The sequence below is a fragment of the Mus musculus genome, chromosome 17, assembly GCF_000001635.26.
Source record: "Mus musculus strain C57BL/6J chromosome 17, GRCm38.p6 C57BL/6J".
In the NCBI taxonomy this organism is placed as follows: Eukaryota; Metazoa; Chordata; class Mammalia; order Rodentia; family Muridae; genus Mus; species Mus musculus.
The window spans coordinates 28,520,050-28,540,007 of record NC_000083.6 but is presented as its reverse complement, the minus strand read 5'-3'; the positions used below and the strand labels follow the sequence as shown (position 1 = coordinate 28,540,007).

The 19,958-nt window shown below is 50.0% G+C and overlaps 1 protein-coding gene and 2 long non-coding RNA genes across 7 annotated transcripts; 1 reads left to right on the top strand and 2 right to left on the bottom strand.

Moving 5' to 3' along the window:
- Window positions 1-1,032: 1,032 nt before the first annotated feature.
- On the bottom strand, window positions 1,033-9,147 carry Armc12 (armadillo repeat containing 12). Its single transcript, NM_026290.3, has 6 exons — window positions 8,962-9,147; window positions 7,888-8,033; window positions 7,531-7,665; window positions 2,282-2,455; window positions 2,056-2,127; window positions 1,033-1,422 (listed from the first exon to the last, which is right to left on the bottom strand). The coding sequence occupies exons 1-6, from the start codon at window positions 9,122-9,124 to the stop codon at window positions 1,090-1,092; spliced, it is 1,023 nt and encodes a 340-aa protein (NP_080566.2). The 5' UTR covers window positions 9,125-9,147; the 3' UTR covers window positions 1,033-1,089.
- Gm41506 lies at window positions 6,281-11,263 on the top strand. 5 transcript variants are annotated; one of them, XR_003952333.1, is made up of 3 exons: window positions 6,281-6,345; window positions 10,228-10,379; window positions 11,067-11,263. It is a non-coding gene; the product is annotated as a predicted gene, 41506 (long non-coding RNA). The 5 variants fall into 5 exon arrangements; XR_003952335.1 differs by lacking the exon at window positions 6,281-6,345 and adding an exon at window positions 6,626-6,700; XR_003952334.1 differs by lacking the exon at window positions 6,281-6,345 and adding an exon at window positions 9,247-9,295.
- A 2,856-nt stretch (window positions 11,264-14,119) lies between these two features.
- On the bottom strand, window positions 14,120-17,352 carry E230001N04Rik. Its single transcript, XR_385504.4, has 2 exons — window positions 16,642-17,352; window positions 14,120-15,589 (listed from the first exon to the last, which is right to left on the bottom strand). It is a non-coding gene; the product is annotated as an RIKEN cDNA E230001N04 gene (long non-coding RNA).
- Window positions 17,353-19,958: the final 2,606 nt, after the last annotated feature.

Here is a 19,958-nt window from a genome sequence, read left to right as displayed (position 1 = left end):
GGGTATTGGATCCCATTACAGCTGGTTGTGAGCCACCATGTGGTTGCTGGGAATTGAACTCAGGACCTCTGGAAGAGCAGTCAGTGCTCTTAACTGCTGAGCCATCTCTCCAGCCCTAGGGAAGATTCTTAAGCCACAGACAGAGGACTGAACTGGAGAGATGGCTCAACAATTAATAGCACTTAATGCTCTAAGAGGGCAGGGTTTGATTCCCAGCACCTGCATGGCGGTTTGCAACCATCTGTAACTCTAGTTCCATTAAAACACATACACTGGGGCTGGAGAGATGGCTCAGCGGTTAAGAGCACTGACTGCTCTTCCAGAGGTCCTGAGTTCAATTCCCAGCACTCACATGGTGGTTCAACCATCTGTAATGGGGTCCGATGCCCTCTTCTGGTGTGTGTCTGAAGACAGCTACAGTGCACTCATGTAAATAAAACTAAACACACACACACACACATCTCCCCCTCCCCACACACACACACAGCACCTCTGTCCTCACAGGAAAGGGTGTCCTCACATTCAGGCTTTAAGGGTGTCTGGGAGATGATTTTCGGGTCAAAGTCCTTGCCAGGCAACCATGAGGACTGGAATTCACATTCCTTACAATCCATGCAAATGCCCAGTGGATGAGCCATTGGCTGTCCTTCCAGCCATCCCCAGAACGACTTGGCTGGTGAGACTAGTCATATTAGAGACTAGCCTGGGTTCGACTGTGACACCCCACCTCAGTAAATCAAGTAATAAAGCAGAGGGAGTTGATCCTCTCGTCAAGCTGGGGCCTCCACACTCGAGAGCGCGTGTGCCCAGACACAAATGTGCACATGTTCCCTCCCCCTCACACACACACACACACACACACACACACACACACACACACACACAAATTGAAACAAATTTGAAGAGCAGCAACAGAAGGGGCAGTCTCCCAAACACAGAAGTGGGATGTGTTTGGGTGCTGTTCCACGGCCTAGGGGGAGGCCCTGATGAACAGCACCTCCACCCAGGTCCTGGGAGGCAACGGACAGACGCTTGCTTCCGGAGGCCTCGAGCTTCCCTCCCGTACGCATTTATTGGATCTCCTTAACTTCACTTCCCGGTTTTAAAGCAGGAATGGCTAGGTCGGCAGGAAGAGGGTCGGGATCCCAGGTCCTGGGGACACTGCAAGCTCACTATGACTTTGCAGGCCTGGATCTGAACTTCCTCCTCAGGGTGGATGACCAGGGAGAGCAGTCGGTCTGCCAGTCTGGACTCATCCCCAAAGAGGGCTTCGTGCAGGGATTGCTCGTTGTAATGCCATTTGACCGCTCGGTAGTGGGTGGCGTTCCGACCTTCACTCAAGTGTTCCGCAAACACCAGCACCTCGAACAGCAGACTGCCCGGCTGTGAAGACTGGAAGAGGTTCAGGAAGTTGGGACGCACCTATGATGGAGATGGGAGAGAATCAGTGAGACTCTGCCCGTTCTCAAAGTCTCATCTTTGGCTTTCTGCTCTCTCGCGGACCCAGGTTTGCCATTCCCTTTCATGACGGACCCAGGTTTGCCATTCCCTTTCATGATCGTTTTCCAGAGAGACTGCATCACGGTCAAGAGAACACGAGTGAGATTAACTTTAAGACAGTGTGTGCCGGGCGTGGTGGCGCATGCCTTTAATCCCAGCACTCGGGAGGCAGAGGCAAGCGGATTTCTGAGTTCGAGGCGAGCCTGGTCTACAAAGTGAGTTCCAGGACAGCCAGAGCTACACAGAGAAACCATGTCTCGAAAAAAAAAAAAAAAAAAACAAAAAACCAAACCAAACCAACCAACAAACAAAAAAGACAGTGTGTGAGGCCGGAGAGATGATGGCTCAAGCGGAGGTGACAAGCTCTGTTTTTGCACTACCCTCTGTTAGCTCCAGCTACAGGGGATCTGGCGCCCTCCGCTGGCCTCCACAGGCCTTGCACACAGGCGACGCACAGACACCAGTGCACATTAAAAAATCATCTCCAAAAAAATCGATCTAGCGATCCTGACACCTGCGTCAGCATCTCATCAGTCCCTCTCCATCTTTCCTCACCTGACAGTTGAGAATGTCATAAAGAAGGTCGTTCTTCTGTGCCAGGTAACTCAGGAGGCGGACAGCTTGTACCTGAAGAAGGAACAGCAGGAGAGGGAACGTGGATCTGGTCCTCAGCAGGGGTGACTTGAACCTCTGCTCTTCCCTCTAGGTGCTGCTCCAGGACTAGCTGGGGGCGGGGCGGGGCGGGGCCGGGGGCGGGGCCGCGGCCCTGACGGTCAGGCACCTGTGCCAGGATGCAGTCTGACTGTATGATCTCCATCAGGGCAGGCATCACCCGCCGCAGCTGTGGGTGCACATAGTCAGGTAGCGGGAGGTTGTTGAGCAATCGGAGACCAGCTACGTGCAATTCCAAGTCCCAGATGGTGGAAATCAGTTCCAGTACCTTGATGCAATGCTCCTGGAGTGGAGAGATGGGTCTGTTCTCATACGGTGACCCCCCTGATTATGCTCATATCGTCCTTCCCTGACCCCACCCAGGACCCGGGAGATAACCCTTCCTGCCCTGAATGGAAGTACCAAAGCACTGGTTAGCTACCCACACCTCATGCCTCGGCTAGCTACTTCCACCTCACAGATTTTTATTTTTCGTCGCTGGGCTATCTCTGTCTTCCTAAACCTTCTACCCAACCTCCTCTTCTCTGATTCATCCTGTCCGTAAGGTCATCCGGTCCACCTGTTAATTCCACTTTCTTCCTACTTTGTTTCCTTGATCCTGGCCACTGGTGCAGCACTTCCTCCAAGCCCCAAGCTGCAGTATTCCCCAATTCTGTCTGTCTGTCTCCTTTCCTCCTTCTCTCTCTCCTTCTCCCTCCCTCTCACCCTTTCCCATCCTTCAGAGAATCTTTTAGGTTTAATCTTCAAACCCACCATAAAGGGGCTAAGGAAATGGCTTAGTAGGCAAAGGGCTTGTGGCACAAGCCTGTAGACTGGAGTTTGAGCCCTGGTAGGCTCACAAAGGAGGTGGGAAAAGAGAACCAGTTCCTTGAAGCTGTCTTCTGGAACTTCTCCACAACGCACTGTGGGACACATGTATACAACACACACACACACACACACACACACATACACACACACACACACATTTTTAGACATCTAGTAATCTAGTAAAAGGGCTGGTGAGAGCTCACTAAAGCCTGAGAAGCTGAGTTCGATCCCTAAGGCCCAGATGGTAGGAGAGAACTGACCTCTGCAGGTTGTCCTAACCTTCAGGACTGTGCCATGCCATGGAAATGCCCATAAAATGCCTGCGTGCTGGGCTGGCGAGATGGCTCAGTGGTTAAGAGCACTGACTGCTCTTCCAGAGGTCCTGAGTTCAATTCCCAGCACCCACATGGTGGCTCACAACCAGCTGTAATGCCCTCTTCTGGTGTGCCTGAAGACAGCGACAGTGTACTCATATACATAAATTAAAAAAAAAAAAACCTATGTGCGCGCACACACATATTTGCAATATTTTTATAATAAAGTTATCGATGTTTTATTTGTATACTTATAAATTCAAAGGAAGCTTGCTCTTCCACATATACATCTTATCCAATCATAGTTCAACACCACAATTAGAGAGATGGTATTATGAGTGCCCAGATCTGCATCTTATTTTATTTTATTTTTTTGTAATGACTACTGCCTCCCATGTTACTTCATCACATCAGAACTGTCCCAGTGATCTCTCTTGCGGGATTCCTTACACTCATTGCTACCTGCCCCTCCCCCAGTCCCGATCTGTTTTCCAGATGTCTTTTGAGAATGTCTTAAAGATGAGATTAAACTTCATGTAGCCTTTTGAGATTGGCTACTTGTTGTCTAATACAATGCCAGAGATCTACCCAAGTCACATGGAGCAACAATGTCACTCCTCTTGGTTGCGGTGTAGTATTCCTTTGAATGGGAACAGTCTAACCACTCACCTAATTGAAAGACTTTTCGGTAGCTTTTGTTCTGAGCTGATTTGGAATAAGGCTGCTATGAGTAATTGTGCACAGTTTCTAGGTAGCTGTAAGTTTATATTCCTCTGGGATAAAAGCCCAGAAGTAGCCAGGCGGTGGTGGTGCATGCCTTTAATCCCAGCACTTGGGAGGCAGAGGCAGGCAGATCTTTGAGTTCAAGGCCAGCCTGGTCTACAAAGTGATTTTCCAGGACAGCCAGGACTATACAGAGAAACCCTGTCTTAAAAAACCAAAAAAAAAAAAAAAAAAAAAAAAAAGCCCAGAAGTATAACTACCAGTTGATAAATGTATATTGAATGTTTGTTTTGTTTGTTGAGACAGAGTTTCTCTGTATAGCCTTGGCTGTCCTAGAACTTGCTCTGTAGACCAGGCTGGCCTGGAACTCATAGAGATCTGCCTGCCTCTGCCTCCTGGGTGCTAGGATTAAAGACATGTGTCACCACTGCCAGGCCATAATGTGTTAAGAAGTTATTAAGCTAATTTCACCAGAAAGGCTTCCATTTTATATAAGCACTGGCAATGGGGAAGGAACCTAGTTTTGCTACATATTTGTAGCCTTTGGTGTTCTTGACTAAAGTTGTAAGATTTATGTATTTATGGATATGGGTGAGCTGCCTTCATATAGATACAGTAGAAGAGGGCATCAGATCCCATGGGGCTACAGTTATAAATGGTTGTGAGCCACCATGTAGGTGCTGGGTATCGAACTCAGACATCTGAGAGAATAGCCAGTGCTTTAACCACTGAGCCATTTCTCGGGCCCCTGTCAATTAATTTTAATTTTTAAAATATTTTATCTTGCTGGGCAGTGGTGGCACACACCTTTAATCCCAGCACTGGGGAGGCAGAGGCAGGCAAATTTCTGAGTTTGAGGCCAGCCTGGTCTACAAAGTGAGTTCCAGGACAGACAGGGCTATACAGAGAAACCCTGTCTCAAAAAAACAAAAACAAACAAAACAAACAAACAAAAAAAACCCAACACAATACCTCAGTCCAAACTTTTGTCCCAAACCAATTTTTCCCATGTAAGAAACAATTATTCTAGTTTGCAGTGTGTGTGTGTGCATGTGTGTGCGAGGGAGAGAGAGAGAGAGAGAGAGAGAGAGAGAGAGAGAGATTAACACCATGACTGAAAGCAATGTTGGAGAGGAATGGATTTATTTGGCTTAAATCTCCAGGTCACAACTGAATTTAAGGTACAAGCCTGAGATGAGAGCTATGGAGGAGGGGCTGGAGAAATGGCTTCGTACTCAACAGCATCGGCTGTTCTTGCAAAGGGTTCAGGTTTGGTTTCTAGTTACTCCATGGTGGCTTAGAACCATCCATAACTCCAGTTCCAGGATCTGGCCCCTCTTCTGGTCTCCACAATCAACAGGCGTGACTATAATACCATCCATGCATGTAGGCAAAAGTATTCATACACATAAAATAAATGTTTACTCCTTTTTGAAGAGCCGTGGAGAAATGCTGCTTTCTAGTTCACTCACTGGTTCATGCTCAGCTAAGTTTCTTACAGAGCCTAGGCCCACATCTAGGGATGGTGTTGCCCACAGCGGGCTGGGCCCCAACCCCAATCATCAGACAGGACACTCTCTCACAGAGTTGCCCACAGGCCAGTCTGGTAGAGGGAACTCTTCAGTTGAGGTTATGTCAAGTTGGTGGTAAAAACTAACCAAGACGGAAATATTAAAATGTAAAATAGTCAAACATCTACAGTAATTCAATAATACTAATACTAATGTAATACAAGGAGGTTGAGCCATCTGCTTGTCGCATGTGGAGATGCAAGAAACCAGGGAAGATATAAATATCCCATAATGGGGGGCTGGAGAAATGGCTCAGCGGGTAAGGGCACTTATTGCTCTTCCAGAGGTCCTGAGTTCAATTCCCAGCAACCACATGGTGGCTCACAACCATCTTTTTTTGTTTGTTTGTTTTTTGTTTTTTGTTTTTTTCGAGACAGGGTTTCTCTGTATAGCCCTGGCTGTCCTGGAGCTCACTTTGTAGACCAGGCTGGCCTCGAACTCAGAAATCCGCCTGCCTCTGCCTCCCGAGTGCTGGGATTAAAGGCGTGCGCCACCACACCTGGCTCACAACCATCTTTAATGAGATCTGATGCCCTCTTCTGGTGTGTCTGAAGACAGCTACAGTACTCATATATATAAAATAAATAAATACAATCTTTTAAAAAAATATCCCACAATGGACAAACAGTGAGGTAGTCACAAAACAGACCACGGTACGTCATGCACTGTGAGAAGAAGGGATGAGCTTAGTCGTCAATGCTTCCGGAGCAAAGGCAGACCACAGAGAAGTACAAGCTGCAAATGGATGTCTATGCGTAAGTATACCTTCCCTCCCTATGCCATCGGTGTCGTCCCTGAAGCAGCAATAACTAACACACAATATCCCTGAGCACACGGGACTTCAAACACAGCACACTGCGCTTTACCTATCTGTCTGCCTTGCCGTACAAGTGCGCATGCGCAGGGCTGCGCAAGCGCAAGGGTGCCTGCACCTACAGCATCTTATGTGAGGTCATAACCCTTCCGGAGGGGAGGATGGGATTGAGAGAACCCCATTATGCCCATGCTGTTTCTCAGTTTGGGGCTGGCCACATTTAGGGAAGGCTTTTGTTGTTGTTGTTGTTGTTTTCCTGCCATGTGGGAGAAGGTGCTGCATGCACGTGCTCATGGGTGCGGAGTGGGGCCGGGGTGGGGGGCGGTCAGAGGGCAACCTGTGGGAATTGGTTCTCTCCTTCCACCATGTGGGGCCCTGGAAATTGAAATCAGGTTGTGAGGCTTAGAAGCAAACGCCCACTTGCCCACTGAGCCATCTCGCCCCTGGGTTTCGTTAGAAGAATTACTTTCTTTTCTTTCTTCTTTTCTTTCTTTATTTGGTTTTTCAAGACAGGGTTTCTCTGTGTAGCCCTGGCTGTCCTGGAACTCACTTTGTAGACCAGGCTGTCCTCGAACTCAGAAATCCTCCTGCCTCTGCCTCCCAAGTGCTGGGATTAAAGGCGTGCGCCACCACCGCCCGGCAGAATTGTTTTTCTTTCTGCCTCACACATATAAGATAGAAATGTTTTAAGCCGGGCAGTGGTGGCGCACACCTTTGATCCCAGCACTCAGAAGGAAGAGGCATGAGGGCCTCTGAATTTAAGGCTAGCCTTAGCCTACATAGTGAGTTTCAGGCCAGATAGGACTACACAGATACCCCCACCCCCCAAAGCAGGAAAGTGTGGTAACCCCAGTTTCACAACCTGCCTGTCAGAAGTCAAACGACATCTAGCCTTGAAATGACAAGTCTTGTGAGTTACACGGTTAACTCCAATTGTAAGTTACGCACCAGTGTCTAAGAATCTGCTCTTTGGGGGTCCAGTGTCGTGCAGACATGTGGAGACTTGAGTGGCCCTGGAGGAAGCTGACCACTGTCTCCTCCTCCGGGTTACAAACTCGGCTTCAAACAAACTTCACCATTCAGCTGTCAGATTAAAGGACCCAGACCGGATCTTACCCAGGCTCACCTGGATTTTGAGCCTGAATTTCCTGATGCCAGAGAAAGCTTTAAGTGCATTCAGAGCTTGGATTTTTACACTGTTGTCCTTCTCATCTAGCATGTCAGCCACCAAGTCGATGTCATCCATAGTACAAGAAGAGGCCTACAGTGTGTGAGGAGAGGTGGGGGAGACGGGAGAAGCGGGTGTCTTGGCCTGCACTGTCCCCCAAGTCTCTGAGGCCTTCTTTTCTTTGATGCTAGCAATCAGAGGGACAGGTCTGAGGACGCTGCCTGAGGTTACGGGTGAGCTACAAGCCAAGGACCAGACTGACTGGGAGGGCCCGGCTAAGCTCCGCCCCGCCCCGCCCTGCCCGGCCCCGCCCACCTCAGCCTCCAGCAAGTACACGCAGCGGGTGATGTTATGAAGGATCATGCTCCTGGTATACTCATCCTGTTTGCAGTCTAGAGAGTTGAGAAGTCTTCGAATCTCACCGGAGTCCCGCCCGTGGCGCTCTCTCTCGATGGCCAGGCCTAGAAAGCACCCCAGTCCACAGTTAGGGATACGGACTTAGAATTAGGAAAAGCAAGGGGCTGGGAAGTGGGGGAGAGGGAAGGAGGGAGCTGAGGGCAAAGGCTGTGCCTAGCGCTTCACGCTTCACAGACTGCTGCAACACCAACTGTGCACCGCACCAAGAACCTAATCTAATAATGTGCCATCTGCCCTGTCAGGCACTCGTTTGTCCACAATGACAACTTTCCTGGTGTGTAGCGCCAACAAGTAGGGTTCTGCTTTCACCAACAATCTCAAATTACTGACCCTTTTCCTGATGGCACAAAAGTACCCTAGGGAGAGTAGAGAGATGACTCAGTGGTTAAGGACACTGACTGTTCTTCCAGAGGACCTGAGTTCGATTTCTAGCAGCCAGATGGTGACTGACAAACATCTGTTTCTTCAGTCTGGGGATCCAATGCTCTCTTCTAGCCTCTGTGGGCACTGCACACACACACACACACACACACACACACACACACACACACACAGGCAAAACACCCAAACACATCAAATAAAGTCCCCCACGACCTAGTTGGAAACTCTGGGCAAAAGGTGTCTCAACTTTTCTTCCCTTCAGTATCTTCAGATCCTAGGCAAGAGCAGGACAGATAAAAAGCTCTTGATTTCCATTTCCAATACATAGAACAGAGAAAGCCAAGCTGATGGTTCCTGGCTGGAGACTTGGCTCTATGAAACCTGCTACCCAGAGACTCCCAAACTAGCTTCTATAGCAGAGCCTTGCCTCAGGTGCTGGGAAGGAGGAGGGGAACTGAGACAGACCGGAGGAGAGAAAGAAGGAAGGAGGAAAGAGGAGCTTGAAAGAGTCACCTTTGCCCCCACCCCCCAGGGGAGGCCTTAGGGAGGCTTCCTGGGGCAGAGCCCTCTCCCCAGGACCTGGACACTTACGGGCAATGCAGATCGGCGAGTTGGAGCAGAGTGGCGGATGACATTTTAAGCCAGTCCTGACGGCCTTGTACAGCAGGTATAAGGCCCCGGCGCCTGTAGCCAGGCCCACGAAGCTTTTGATGAGGTCCAGTTGCTCCAGGAACCGGGGAATGGTCTTGCCCATGTCTTCCGTGCTGCCTTGTGGCTAGGTAGGAGCTAGGCCTGGAGAGAACATTCTAGAACCAGAACCCTGGCAGGGCCCAGAACCAGGGTACTAGAATCAGCACTAGGCAACAAAGGACACTTAGGAGATGACGGGGTCCAGGAGGCCTCAGAGTGGTTCAGAGGAGGGAAGGTGCTACTTTAGGAGGCTGAGAAGAAGAAGTCAGAGACTCTAGGGGTAGAAGGGAGGGAGGGAGTGGGGCTCAGAGGCACCGCTTGCCTAGCGTGGAAAGGCTCATCTCTTCGGAGCTTTATGGGGTTTTGTCATCTATTTGTTTATTTTTTTCTTTCTGGTTTTTTTTTAAAGATTTATTTATTTATGTATATAAGTACACTGTAGCTGTCTTCAGGCATACCAGAAGAGGGCACCAGATCCCATTACAGATGGCTGTGAGCCACCATGTGGTTGCTGGGAATTGAACTCAGGACCTCTGGAAGAGCAGCCAGCGCTCTTAACCGGCTAAGCCATCTCTCTCTCCAGCCCCTTATATTTGTTTGTTTATAAACAGTGTAACCCTCACTATGTAACCCTGGCTGGCCTAGATCTGAGAAATCTGCCTGCTTCTGCCTAACCCTTGCTGGGTTAAAGGTGTGCATCACCACACCTGGTTTTTTACATTGAGGTGTGTCAAAGTCACATGCACGTGGATACCCAAGGCGTGCAGAAGAAAGTGTTGGACCCACTAGAACTGGAGTTGCAGACAGTGGTGAGCTGAGCCAGGTGTGTGCCAGTAACCAACCTTGGGTCATCAGGAAGAGCAAGAGCACCTAGCTGTGTGGTGCCCTCTCTCTACCTCCTCTCTGTAGTTTTTGAAATATCACCTAATTCAGGCTCTTACTATATTGTTAAGAATAACCTTTCCAGGAGCCGGGCGTGGTGGCGCACGCCTTTAATCCCAGCACTCGGGAGTCAGAGGCAGGTGGATTTATGAGTTCTCGAGGCCAGCCTGGTCTACAAAGTGAGTTCCAGGACAGCCAGGGCTACATAGAGAAACCCTGTCTCGGACCCCCCCCCCCAAAAAAAAAGAATAACCTTGATTGATCTTCCTGCCTCTACCTCCCTAGTGGCTGGCAGGTTACTGGTATGCATCACCACCGCCCAGCTCCTGTATGGTTGTGGATCTAAGTGTTGCGGCTCAGAAGGAAAAGGCTTCCGCTACGGAAATGGACTGTGCAGGGGAAGGTTTCTCCAACAAAAGTGTTACAGCCCTGCTCAGGTAGGGGGAGATCCCAGAAAAAGCTCTGCTCCCATGAAAATGTTAGAGTTGCTGCTAGAGGTATCCTGGCAATTGGGAGCCAGGGAATAACACAAGGTCACCCTGCATAACCAACAAGCGGCATACAAGAGATTGTGTCTATTGTGTCTGTTGGGAGGGTGGCTGTCTCTGCTCGAGTGAGAAGCTGCAGAGAACTGAGCAGAAGGCAAAACTTATATAAGATTTCTTGCTGCCTGGGTTGGGGGCAGGGAGATTTTCCTGTGGAGATTTCCAAGATGAGGATTGGTGGGATTTCAATTCCTGAGCTTGAGCGAGCTCAGGGATTGGTGGATTTTCCTGTTCAGGATTGGTGGGTTTTGTGGCAAGCCCAGGGGCTGGTATAGGATTCTATTTCTTGTTTCTGGTCTTGGGCTTAGGGTCAAGTCCGGGTCTGGGTGTTTATCCTTTGCCTTTTTATCCTACAGTGGGAGTGCCTGGGAGATGTGTGTGTGTGTGTGTGTGTGTGTGAGTGTGTGTACATGTGTGAACTTGTGTGTGCACCTGTGTCAGATATATATATATGCATGTGTGTTCACACACATGTACACAGGCCAGAGGATAATACTAAGTGTCTCCTTTGGGCTCACTCTCTCTCCATTGTATTTTATTACTTATTGTATTTTATGTATGTGGATGTTTTGGTTTTAGGTACGTATGTGCATCCATGAATGTCAGGTTGGAAGACAGGGTGAGATCTAGCAGTGGAGTTAGACCCTTGTGAGGTACCATGGAGATGCTGGGAGCCGAACCTGGTTCTTTGCAAGAGCAACCAATCGTCTTGACCACTGAGCCATCTCTTCAGCTCCCTCTTACTACATTAATATTACATTATGTTTCTATGCTTCTATCTGTGTGTGAGTCTGTGAACATCAATGCAGATGCCCGCAGGGGCATCACATCTTCCTGGAGCCTGAGTTACAGGTAGTTTCAAGCTGCCAGACAGATGTGCGTGCTGGGAATTGAACCAGGTAGCATGCTTGAGAGACATCTCTCTAGGCCCCGCTCCATCATAATTCCTGAGACAGGAACTCTCACTAAACCTGAGGCTCACTCACTTAGCTCAAGGGTATCCCTCTGTCCCCAACTCCCCCACGGCTCAGATTACACTAGTGTGCCTGGCTTTTGCTTGTTGATTTGTTTGTTCTTCGAGACAGGGTTTCTCTGTGTAGCTCTGGCTGTCCTAGGACTCACTTTGTGTAGACCAGGCTTCCCAAGTGCTGGGATGAAAGGTGTGCACTGACACCTTCCAGCTTCCTGTTTTATTTTTAATTAGCATACGTATTCATTGTTCAAACTGAGGAGTTTCACTAAGACATCGCATTCACTTCTCCAGTTCCTTTTTCTTTGAGCCAGGTTTGAGGGGCCAGCGGGTGCCTCGGGCCACTGCCCTTTCTTCCACTAGAGGGCAGCAGAGGCCCACTTCTAGGCTTGGGCCTTTGGGTGTCTTTCCTGACAGCTTGGGGGAAGCTCACCAGCAGCTTCCTGAACTATGTGTTGCGTTCCCACTATGAGTGGCAGACTATTCCTCAAGCATCGATGCCTCTTCCCACCCGAGTTTGAAAACAACGGATGGACACCTTAGACAGTTCTGCTGTCCTGTTGTTCTGCTTCCAATTGCAGCTGTGGAGTCGGCCTCCCTGAGGAAATCTCAAGGCTGCTTGGCTTTGTTGGCAGCATCCCAGATGGAGGCTTGCACTTGGTAGCTCTTTAAGCTATGTTGTCAGTGCTTAAAGGCTTAGACACAGCCCTCACTGTTTGCAGAGAGGGACTTGGTGCCTCTCTTTGTAACATGGCCCTAAAGGGAGAGAGAGCAGCTTTGCCTGGGCTGTGTCTGCATTTGCAGACCGAAGGGTCTATGTTTTCATTCGCACTCCAGAGGTGCCTGGAACATTCTCTCCTCTCGCCACAGCCTCTGGTGGTGACTATGGCCATGAGCTTCCTCCCCCTCCCCCCCTTTCGAGCTAGGGTAGGAGAGTCTGGACAGAGATTAAACTGTTACAGCTTGACAGGACCCACCCACTCAGAACCGCGACTCACTGTTTGCCATGGTGTAGGGAGCATGGAACACACCTATGCCCGGCATCTTCTTGTCCTCTCTGAAAATCTGCCTGGGAACCTCAGGGACTCCCAGCAACATGGAACACAAGGAAAAGGAGCAAAGTCCCTTGAAGATTCTACTGCCTTGGGATCACCTGTCACTTCCCACCAATTCAAGGCAGGAAAACAGTTCCCCCCCACCCCCAGGACTGTCACCTTAGGGTCAAAAGCCACTTTAGCTGGGCTGAGACTGGGTCTCTGCTCTGCCTTCTCACCCAGTCTTTTTACCCTTTCTGACCCCAATCGAGATGATTTAGCAAATTTCACGTTTCCCTTTTTTCTTCTGTTTTCTGGTGTTTGTGGTGTGCCCCTGTGTGTGCCCGTGTGTACCCACTTGCTTTAGAGTATATGCAGACCTGTGTGTGCAAGCATGTAGAAGCTCAAGGTCAACTTGCTACAATCTTTCTGTGTTCTGCTTTGTTGAGATAAAACAGGTGACCAGATAAAACAGGTGGGGAAAGGGTCTCTTTACCTTTCACTTCCACGTCTCAGTCTGACACTTAGGGAAATCAAGGCAGGGACTGAAGCTGAAGTCAGGGAAGGTCTTTTCCCAGCTCACTCTTCGGCTCATGGTCAGCTGACCTTTTTTTTTTTTAAAGATTTATTTATTATTATACATAAGTACACTGTAGCTGACTTCAGACGAACCAGAAGATGGCACCAGATCTCATTATGGGTGGTTGTGAAGCCACCATGTGGTTGCTGGGATTTGAACTCAAGACCTCTGGAAGAACAGCCAGTACTCTTAACCACTGAGCCATCTCACTAGCCCAATTCTACCTAACTGCTTAGGAATGGTGCCTCAATTAGCAATCCAGAAAACGGGCCACAGGACTGGAGAGATGGCTCAGAGGTTAAGAGCACTGACTTCTCTTCCAGAGGTCCTGAGTTCAATTCCCAGCAACCACAAGGTGGCTCACAACCATCTATAATAAGATCTGATGCCCTCTTCTAGTGTGTCTGAAGACAACTACAGTGTATTCATATACATACATAAATAAAATCTAGAAGAAATAAAAAAGAAAGAAAAGAAGCCGGGCATTGGTGGCGCACGCCTTTAATCCCAGCACTTGGGAGGCCGAGGCAGGTGGATTTCTGAGTTCGAGGCCAGCCTGGTCTACAGAGTGAGTTCCAGGACAGCCAAGGCTACACAGAGAAACCCTGTCTCAATAAATCCGGGTCACTGGGATAAAGGCTAGTTTTGCTATCAAGTTTACTCAGGGGATCCCATCTCTGCCTTCAGTGACTATATTTACAAGTGTGCTACCACATCCACATGGGACTTACATGGGTTCTGGGGGTCTGAATTTTAGTGTGCTTTAACTAGCGTGCCACAGTCGGCTTCTGTTCTTTAAAGACTAAAGGCAGCCAGGCAGTGGTAGTGCAGGCCTGTAATCCCAGCACTCGGGAGGCAGAGGCAGGCAGATTTCTGAGTTCGAGGCCAGCCTGGTCTACAGAGTGAGTTCCAGGACAGCCAGGGCTACACAGAAATCCTGTCTGGAAAAACCAAGACAAACAAAAAGACTCGACTCTGTTTGGCTGCCGCCAGATCTCTCCTGATACTTCTGGTTTTGCCTTTGAGGCAACTGGGATGACCAAACAACTTTTTTTTTGGTGGTGGTGGGGGACCGGGCTTTCTTTTTTCCCAGTGGTGCTTTAAGTCAGACCTAGGGTCTTATGCGACAACATCAAGTCTTATCAGTTGCTTCATTGTTAGCTTTTCGGGGCCAGCTATGAATGTTTGCTGTCTGCAGTGTCCAAGCATCTCCTGTCCCTCAGCCTCCTAAGTAGCTGGAGTAACAAGTCAGGCCATCCAGCCAGGCAGGAACGGCTTCTTTTATTCTGAGGATGCTGATGTTTGTGGAGACTTAGGGTACGTGTTCTGCCAGCTGGCACCTGGGTGAACCCTGGCAGCTTATTATTTTTGTTCTTTCATTAGAATGTGTATGAATGGTTCACTTCCATGTACAGCACCTGTGACCTGGTGGAGGAGGTCAGCAGGAGGCACTGGAGTCCCCAGGGACTGGAGTTACGGTTCAGAGCTGCCGGGTGGGTGTTGGGATTCAAACCTGAGTCTTTTGGAAGAGTAACACGTTTTGGGTGGTTTTTTTGTTGTTTTCTGTTTTTTGTTTTTTTTTTTTTTAACATTTATTATATGTATATGAGTACACTGTAGCTGTCTCCAGACACACCAGAAGAGGGCATCAGATCCCTCTACAGATGGTTGTGAGCCACCATGTGGTTCCTGGATATTGAATTCAGGACCTTTGGAAGAGCAGTGTTAACCGCTGAGCCATCTTTCCAGCCCCAACACATGTTCTTAAGTGATGGAATCAACTCTCTAGCTCCCTGTCTTGTCGGGGTTTCTATTCCTGCACAAAACATCATGACTAAGAAGTTGGGGAGGAAAGGGTTTATTCAGCTTATACTTCCTCATTACTGTTCATCACCAAAGGAAGTCAGGACAGGAACTTACCTAGGGGCAGGAGCTGATGCAGAGGCAATGGAGGGGTGCTATTTACTGGCTTGCTTCCCCTCGATTGTTCAGCTTGCTTTTGAACCCAGGACTACCAGCCCAGGGATGGCACCACCCACAATGGGCTGGGCCCTCCTACTCTTGATTGAGAAAATGCCCTACAGCTGGATCTCATGGAGGCATTTCATCAAGGGAAGCTCCTTTCTCTGTAATAACTCCAGCTGGTGTCAAGTTGTCACACAAACCCAGCAGGTACACCCTGTCAGCTTTTGAGAGCGGTGGCTTAGGCTGGCCTCACACTCTGCTTACAGAGTTGATGATGACCCTGAATTCCCAGCACCATGTCCACCATCTTCCTGAGTGCGTTGTGTCTGCTTTATTTGGCGCTGGAGACTGAACTCAGGGCTGGCCACATGCACTGAAGGGCCCTACCAACAAAGTCACAGCCCGCCCTAGCACCCACCCCGTGGTAGCTTTTCAACTTCTGGGGTTGGTATCATCCAGGGCTTCCTTGCAGGTCAGTTTAGCTGACATTGTCCACCGTGGAAAGGGACGTGGATGGAGATCCGCCGCGTGGAGCTGCCTGTGGAGGCTGAACCTGCGCATTAAGCAGCATGACACATACTGACCGGTCATGATGAGGATCCACGAGGTTCAAGCGCAGGAGGCAAGCCTAGACCTCTTCAATGCCTCCACTAGCGACAAACCAGGGTACATACCCTGAGCCCACTTCGCTGAGCTGCTGCCCCTAAGGCCCATCATCCACCCGTGGAACTCCAAAGCCACTTCCTCATTCTCCTCAACCAAGCGTGGGCCACGGGTGTTTCAGCGTCCTTAGGGCTCCAGGTGGTGTTGAGGGTCTGCTATACACCCGGCTGTGCTGCACTTCTGTAACCTCGCCCCCCATGCCCTGCCCGCACTCTCCGGAGGTAGAGGTATGGGTGGTCAGAAGTTCAAGGTCATCATTACATAGCAGTTTGGTGCTAAGCCTGTATTTTGAAAAGCTGACATTAATAGCGCCATTGTATCTGCTGGTGAGGCTCTTTTCTGATTGGATCAAGTAAAGAGCATTGCCTAGATAGCTAGCTCCCTCCACCCCCATATTTTTTTTTAACTTTTTTTTTCCCCAGTCTATGTAGTAGTCCAAGAGCTCGGCCTCAACTAGAGATCTTCTTGCGTCTGCCTCTTGAGTGCTGGGTTCAAAGCCACCATACCTGGCTTCCCCAAGCATGGGTGTCCAAGGCACATGTATGGAGGTCAGAGGGCAATTTATGTAAATCGGTGGCTCTCGCCTTTCACCTTGTGCGACCTGGGGATCGAACTGTGTCGGCAAGCGCCTATCATGACTTCCGAGAGGCCTCTCTCCCGAGCCTTATCAGCTAAGGGATTTGAGTCTTCGCTATTCCCAGTGAAAAGCCCCCTGCGGCCCGACCGATTCCGGTTCTAATCCCAGGAGTGTGAGGGCTTCGAATTCCACAACCAGCTTTTCTGTGTTAGTCCTGAAAGTACTGGCAGCAGGACTGGCTCAGAGAAGGTGCCGATCCTAGCGCTGCGCAGGGGACAGCTCGCCATCAGTGTGCAGCGGAAAAAGCTTGGGGGGTGAGGGGGGCGCCCGTTCCTCACAGCGGATCCCATACTCCCCGCGCTTACCCCTGCCGGGGAACTCGAGCTGAGGGGCCCCTCTGGCAAGCTCATGACCCGCGAAGGCGTGGGGACCAGAAGAAGCAGTACGAAGCGCGGGAGCGGGCAGCGCCCGGGAGGAGGAGCGCGGGGCGGAGCGCATCGCCCAGCTTCCCCCGCGCCCCCGCCTCTCGCATCCGGCGGCGGCACAGGATGTTCTTTCGCTCGGGTCCCCCGCCCCCGCTCTCACTTTCTTCCCCGCTCCCCTCCTCCACACGCGCCGTGAGCCGCGCCCCGAGCCAGCACCTTGCTTAACCCCTTCCCGCCCGCGCCTAGGGCGCGCAGCGAGTCTGGGGTGCCCGGGTAGGCGCAGGACTGCGCCCACCAGGACAACGTCGAGGGTGGAGAGTATGGTGGTCTTCCGAGGACCCAAGCCTGCAGTCTCCAGAAGCCCCCTAAATCGCCAGGGGCGGTTCCCGGGGACCCAGGCCCGCACTCTCGCGATCTTACGCTAAATTGCCAAGGGCAAGCGCAAGGTGGGCTCTCTCGTGGGCGCAGACCGGTGTGCTTAGCTATCTCCGGCCTAAGGAACGGGGGAGTACCCAGCAACCTTAACCTCATCTTCCCCTCCAGGTTGTGCTAAGGCGCGGCTCACAACGTTTGAGAGGATGGAGAGAGGCCACACCCCCTCGATTAACGTCACTGTTTCCAAGGCAATCGGAGGCGGGGCTGTAGACAAGCGGACTTTGGGGACTATGGCTTAATAGGGCTCCAGGACAGGGTGCGGCTGGGCTGGGGGCTCGGCGGGGTGGGACGTTTCTGTCTTTGCTTTTTTATTGACTCGCTTGATTTTTGATTCAACAGATATTTATGCTTGGCGCCATTCTTAGGGACTGTTTTTCTCTCACCAAGTCTGCGGTTCACAGGTTGTCACTAAGCCGGGTGGAGTGGCCATGCACCCAGGATATGATCCTGGGATAGATGTAATGCCTTTTTATTAAATTTACTGTAGGGGGCTGGGGCTCATGTGCTATAACGTGCATCTGGAGATATGAGGGCAGGCAATTTGTGGGAGTTGGTTCTCGTCTTCTACCTTGTGAGACCCCAACTCATGTCAGGCTTGGCGGCACCTTTATCCACTGCGCTATGTAATTATTCAGTGTCTCCTTTCTCTTGTCAAGTACCCCAGAGCGAGCACTAATCAGTGAAGACTTGGTTCTCTAATTCATGGAAGGTCTCAGCTATTCAGGGAAGGAGGACAAAGTGTTCCATGCTCACCACGTACCAACTCCTTCCCAGCATTTTAGGTCTTGTGATCTTTGCCCTGTTGTATTTCTGGTGCCTTTTACAGCCTAGGAACTGAGTCTGAGCTCTCAGAGGACCCTAAGCCCGATAGCTAAGTGTTGGAACCAGGACCCTAAGCCAGATAGCTAAGTGTTGGAACCAGGTTGGGACCCAAGCCTGTGGGTATGAAGCCTGGCTTCATTTTTAGACTATAATTAAATGGTATCAAAGAACAATCCTGCCCCTAACCCAGTCATGAAGGAGTTTACAGCCTACAGGGAAACGGGGGTGGGGGGTGGGGGTGGGGTGAGGATACCACAGAACATAATTAAGCAATAAAACCTAGAACAGGTTGGAGGCTGTTTAAAAGGATCAAAATAGAGTTGAGATTGTCAGAGCCTCTCCCGTGGAAGGTGCATTCCCAGGTAGGTCAGGAGGTGGGAGGTGACTGTAGGATCACAGTACCTGTGTGTGTGTGTGTGTGTGTGTGTGAGAGAGAGAGAGAGACAGAGACAGAGACAGAGACAGAGACTGTTCCTGCAAAGAACACCTAACTAGTGGCTCAGCCATACAAAGGCTTTTTTTTTTTTTTTTTTTTTTTTTTGACAAGATCTCTAGCCCAGGCTGATCTCAAATTTTCTATTTAGCCAAGAATAGCCTTAAACATCTGATCTTCCTGCCTCTATCTCCGGAATGCTGGGATAACAGGTGTGTACCTCACATCCCCACCCCACCTCATGGATGGAGGGAGCTGGGGTCTCCTTCATGTTTCTCCATGTTTGGCAAGCATTGTACCAATTTATTCATGTCCACAGCCCCTCCCCTGCGCCTTCTGCCCCTGTCTGTGGCGCTGTACCACAGGAGCAGGTATGTCAGCAGCTGCTATCTTTTCACTCTGTGCCCCCAAGTGTTTGAAGCTTAGCACAAACTCCCTGAGGGTAACTTTAATGTCAGCGGCTCCTTCCTCCAATCTCTGAGGAGTCTGAGGTGAGTGAGAAATAGGGACAAAGGGCCAGCAAGACAGCTCCAGTAGGTAAAGGTGCTTGCTGCTAAGTCTGATGTCTTGAGGACCCACATGGCAAAAAGAATCTATTTCTGTAAGTTGTCTTGTGACTCCCACCTTCAGCCATGTTACACCTGCATCCACACTCACTAAATAGGTACAGTACACGGTATATGTTTAAAGAAGACGACCTGGGAGAGCATTAGGGAGGTGCTACGCTGGGTGGGACTGGACATACCAACTGAGGAGAGGGAGAGTAAGAGGAAGGTGAGGGGAATTGTTGAATCAAATGGGTGGCTGGGTCACTTGAGAACATCTGATGTCCTCTCCCAGTGCGGCAGGGCTGTGCTCAGTCCTGTAGGCTGGAATTGACAAGGACAAACCCCCAGCCTTTGCTCTGGGAACACACAGGGTAGCACCCAGTGTACCCAGTGTGTTTGGCTGAAGGTGATAACATACACAGTAAATGGTGTTTGGAAGGAGCCAGGAAAAGCCTGGGTTAGGAAGCAGGACCATTTGGGCCAAAGGTGGCATTTATGGTGCTGGAGAGAAGGGGCTGGGAAAAGTAATGAAAAGAAAAAAAAAAAAAAAAAGAGCTGGGCAGTGGTGCTGCATGCCTTTAATCAATCCCAGCACTTAGGAGGCAGAGGCAGGCGGATTTCTGAGTTCGAGGCCAGCCTGGTCCACAGAGTGAGTTCCAGGACAGCCAGGGCCATACACAGAAACCCTGTCTCAAAACAAACAAACAAACAAATAAATAGAACAAATGAAGCAAAAGTGGAGAGGAGAACCTGATGTTTGGTGACAGATCCAACACTGACATCAGAGAGAACCCTCTTCAATGCCAGGATTAAAGGCGAGCATGTTCTCTGCATATACAGCACACCACCTGGCTCTCTTTTGGCACAATTGTTACAAGTTTGACTTGGATAGCACATAGGTGGGTGTCTTTAAAAAGGCCAACTAGATGGACTTCATTTGCTTCCGACCAGCTCCAGATACCAACCAGGCCTGTAATGATGATGTTCTTCACCTCTCCAGTAGAGGGCACAATCTTGGG

Excerpts from the sequence above, each read along its gene's own strand:
- Armc12 (NM_026290.3), bottom strand. The coding sequence starts at position 9,124 with ATGGGCAAGACCATTCCCCGGTTCCTGGAGCAACTGGACCTCATCAAA. Across the intron at positions 2,456-7,530 it reads AATTCAGGCTCAAAATCCAG|GAGCATTGCATCAAGGTACT; the intron begins GTGAGCCTGGGT and ends TCTCCACTCCAG. Across the intron at positions 1,423-2,055 it reads ATGACATTCTCAACTGTCAG|GTGCGTCCCAACTTCCTGAA; the intron begins GTGAGGAAAGAT and ends TCTCCATCATAG.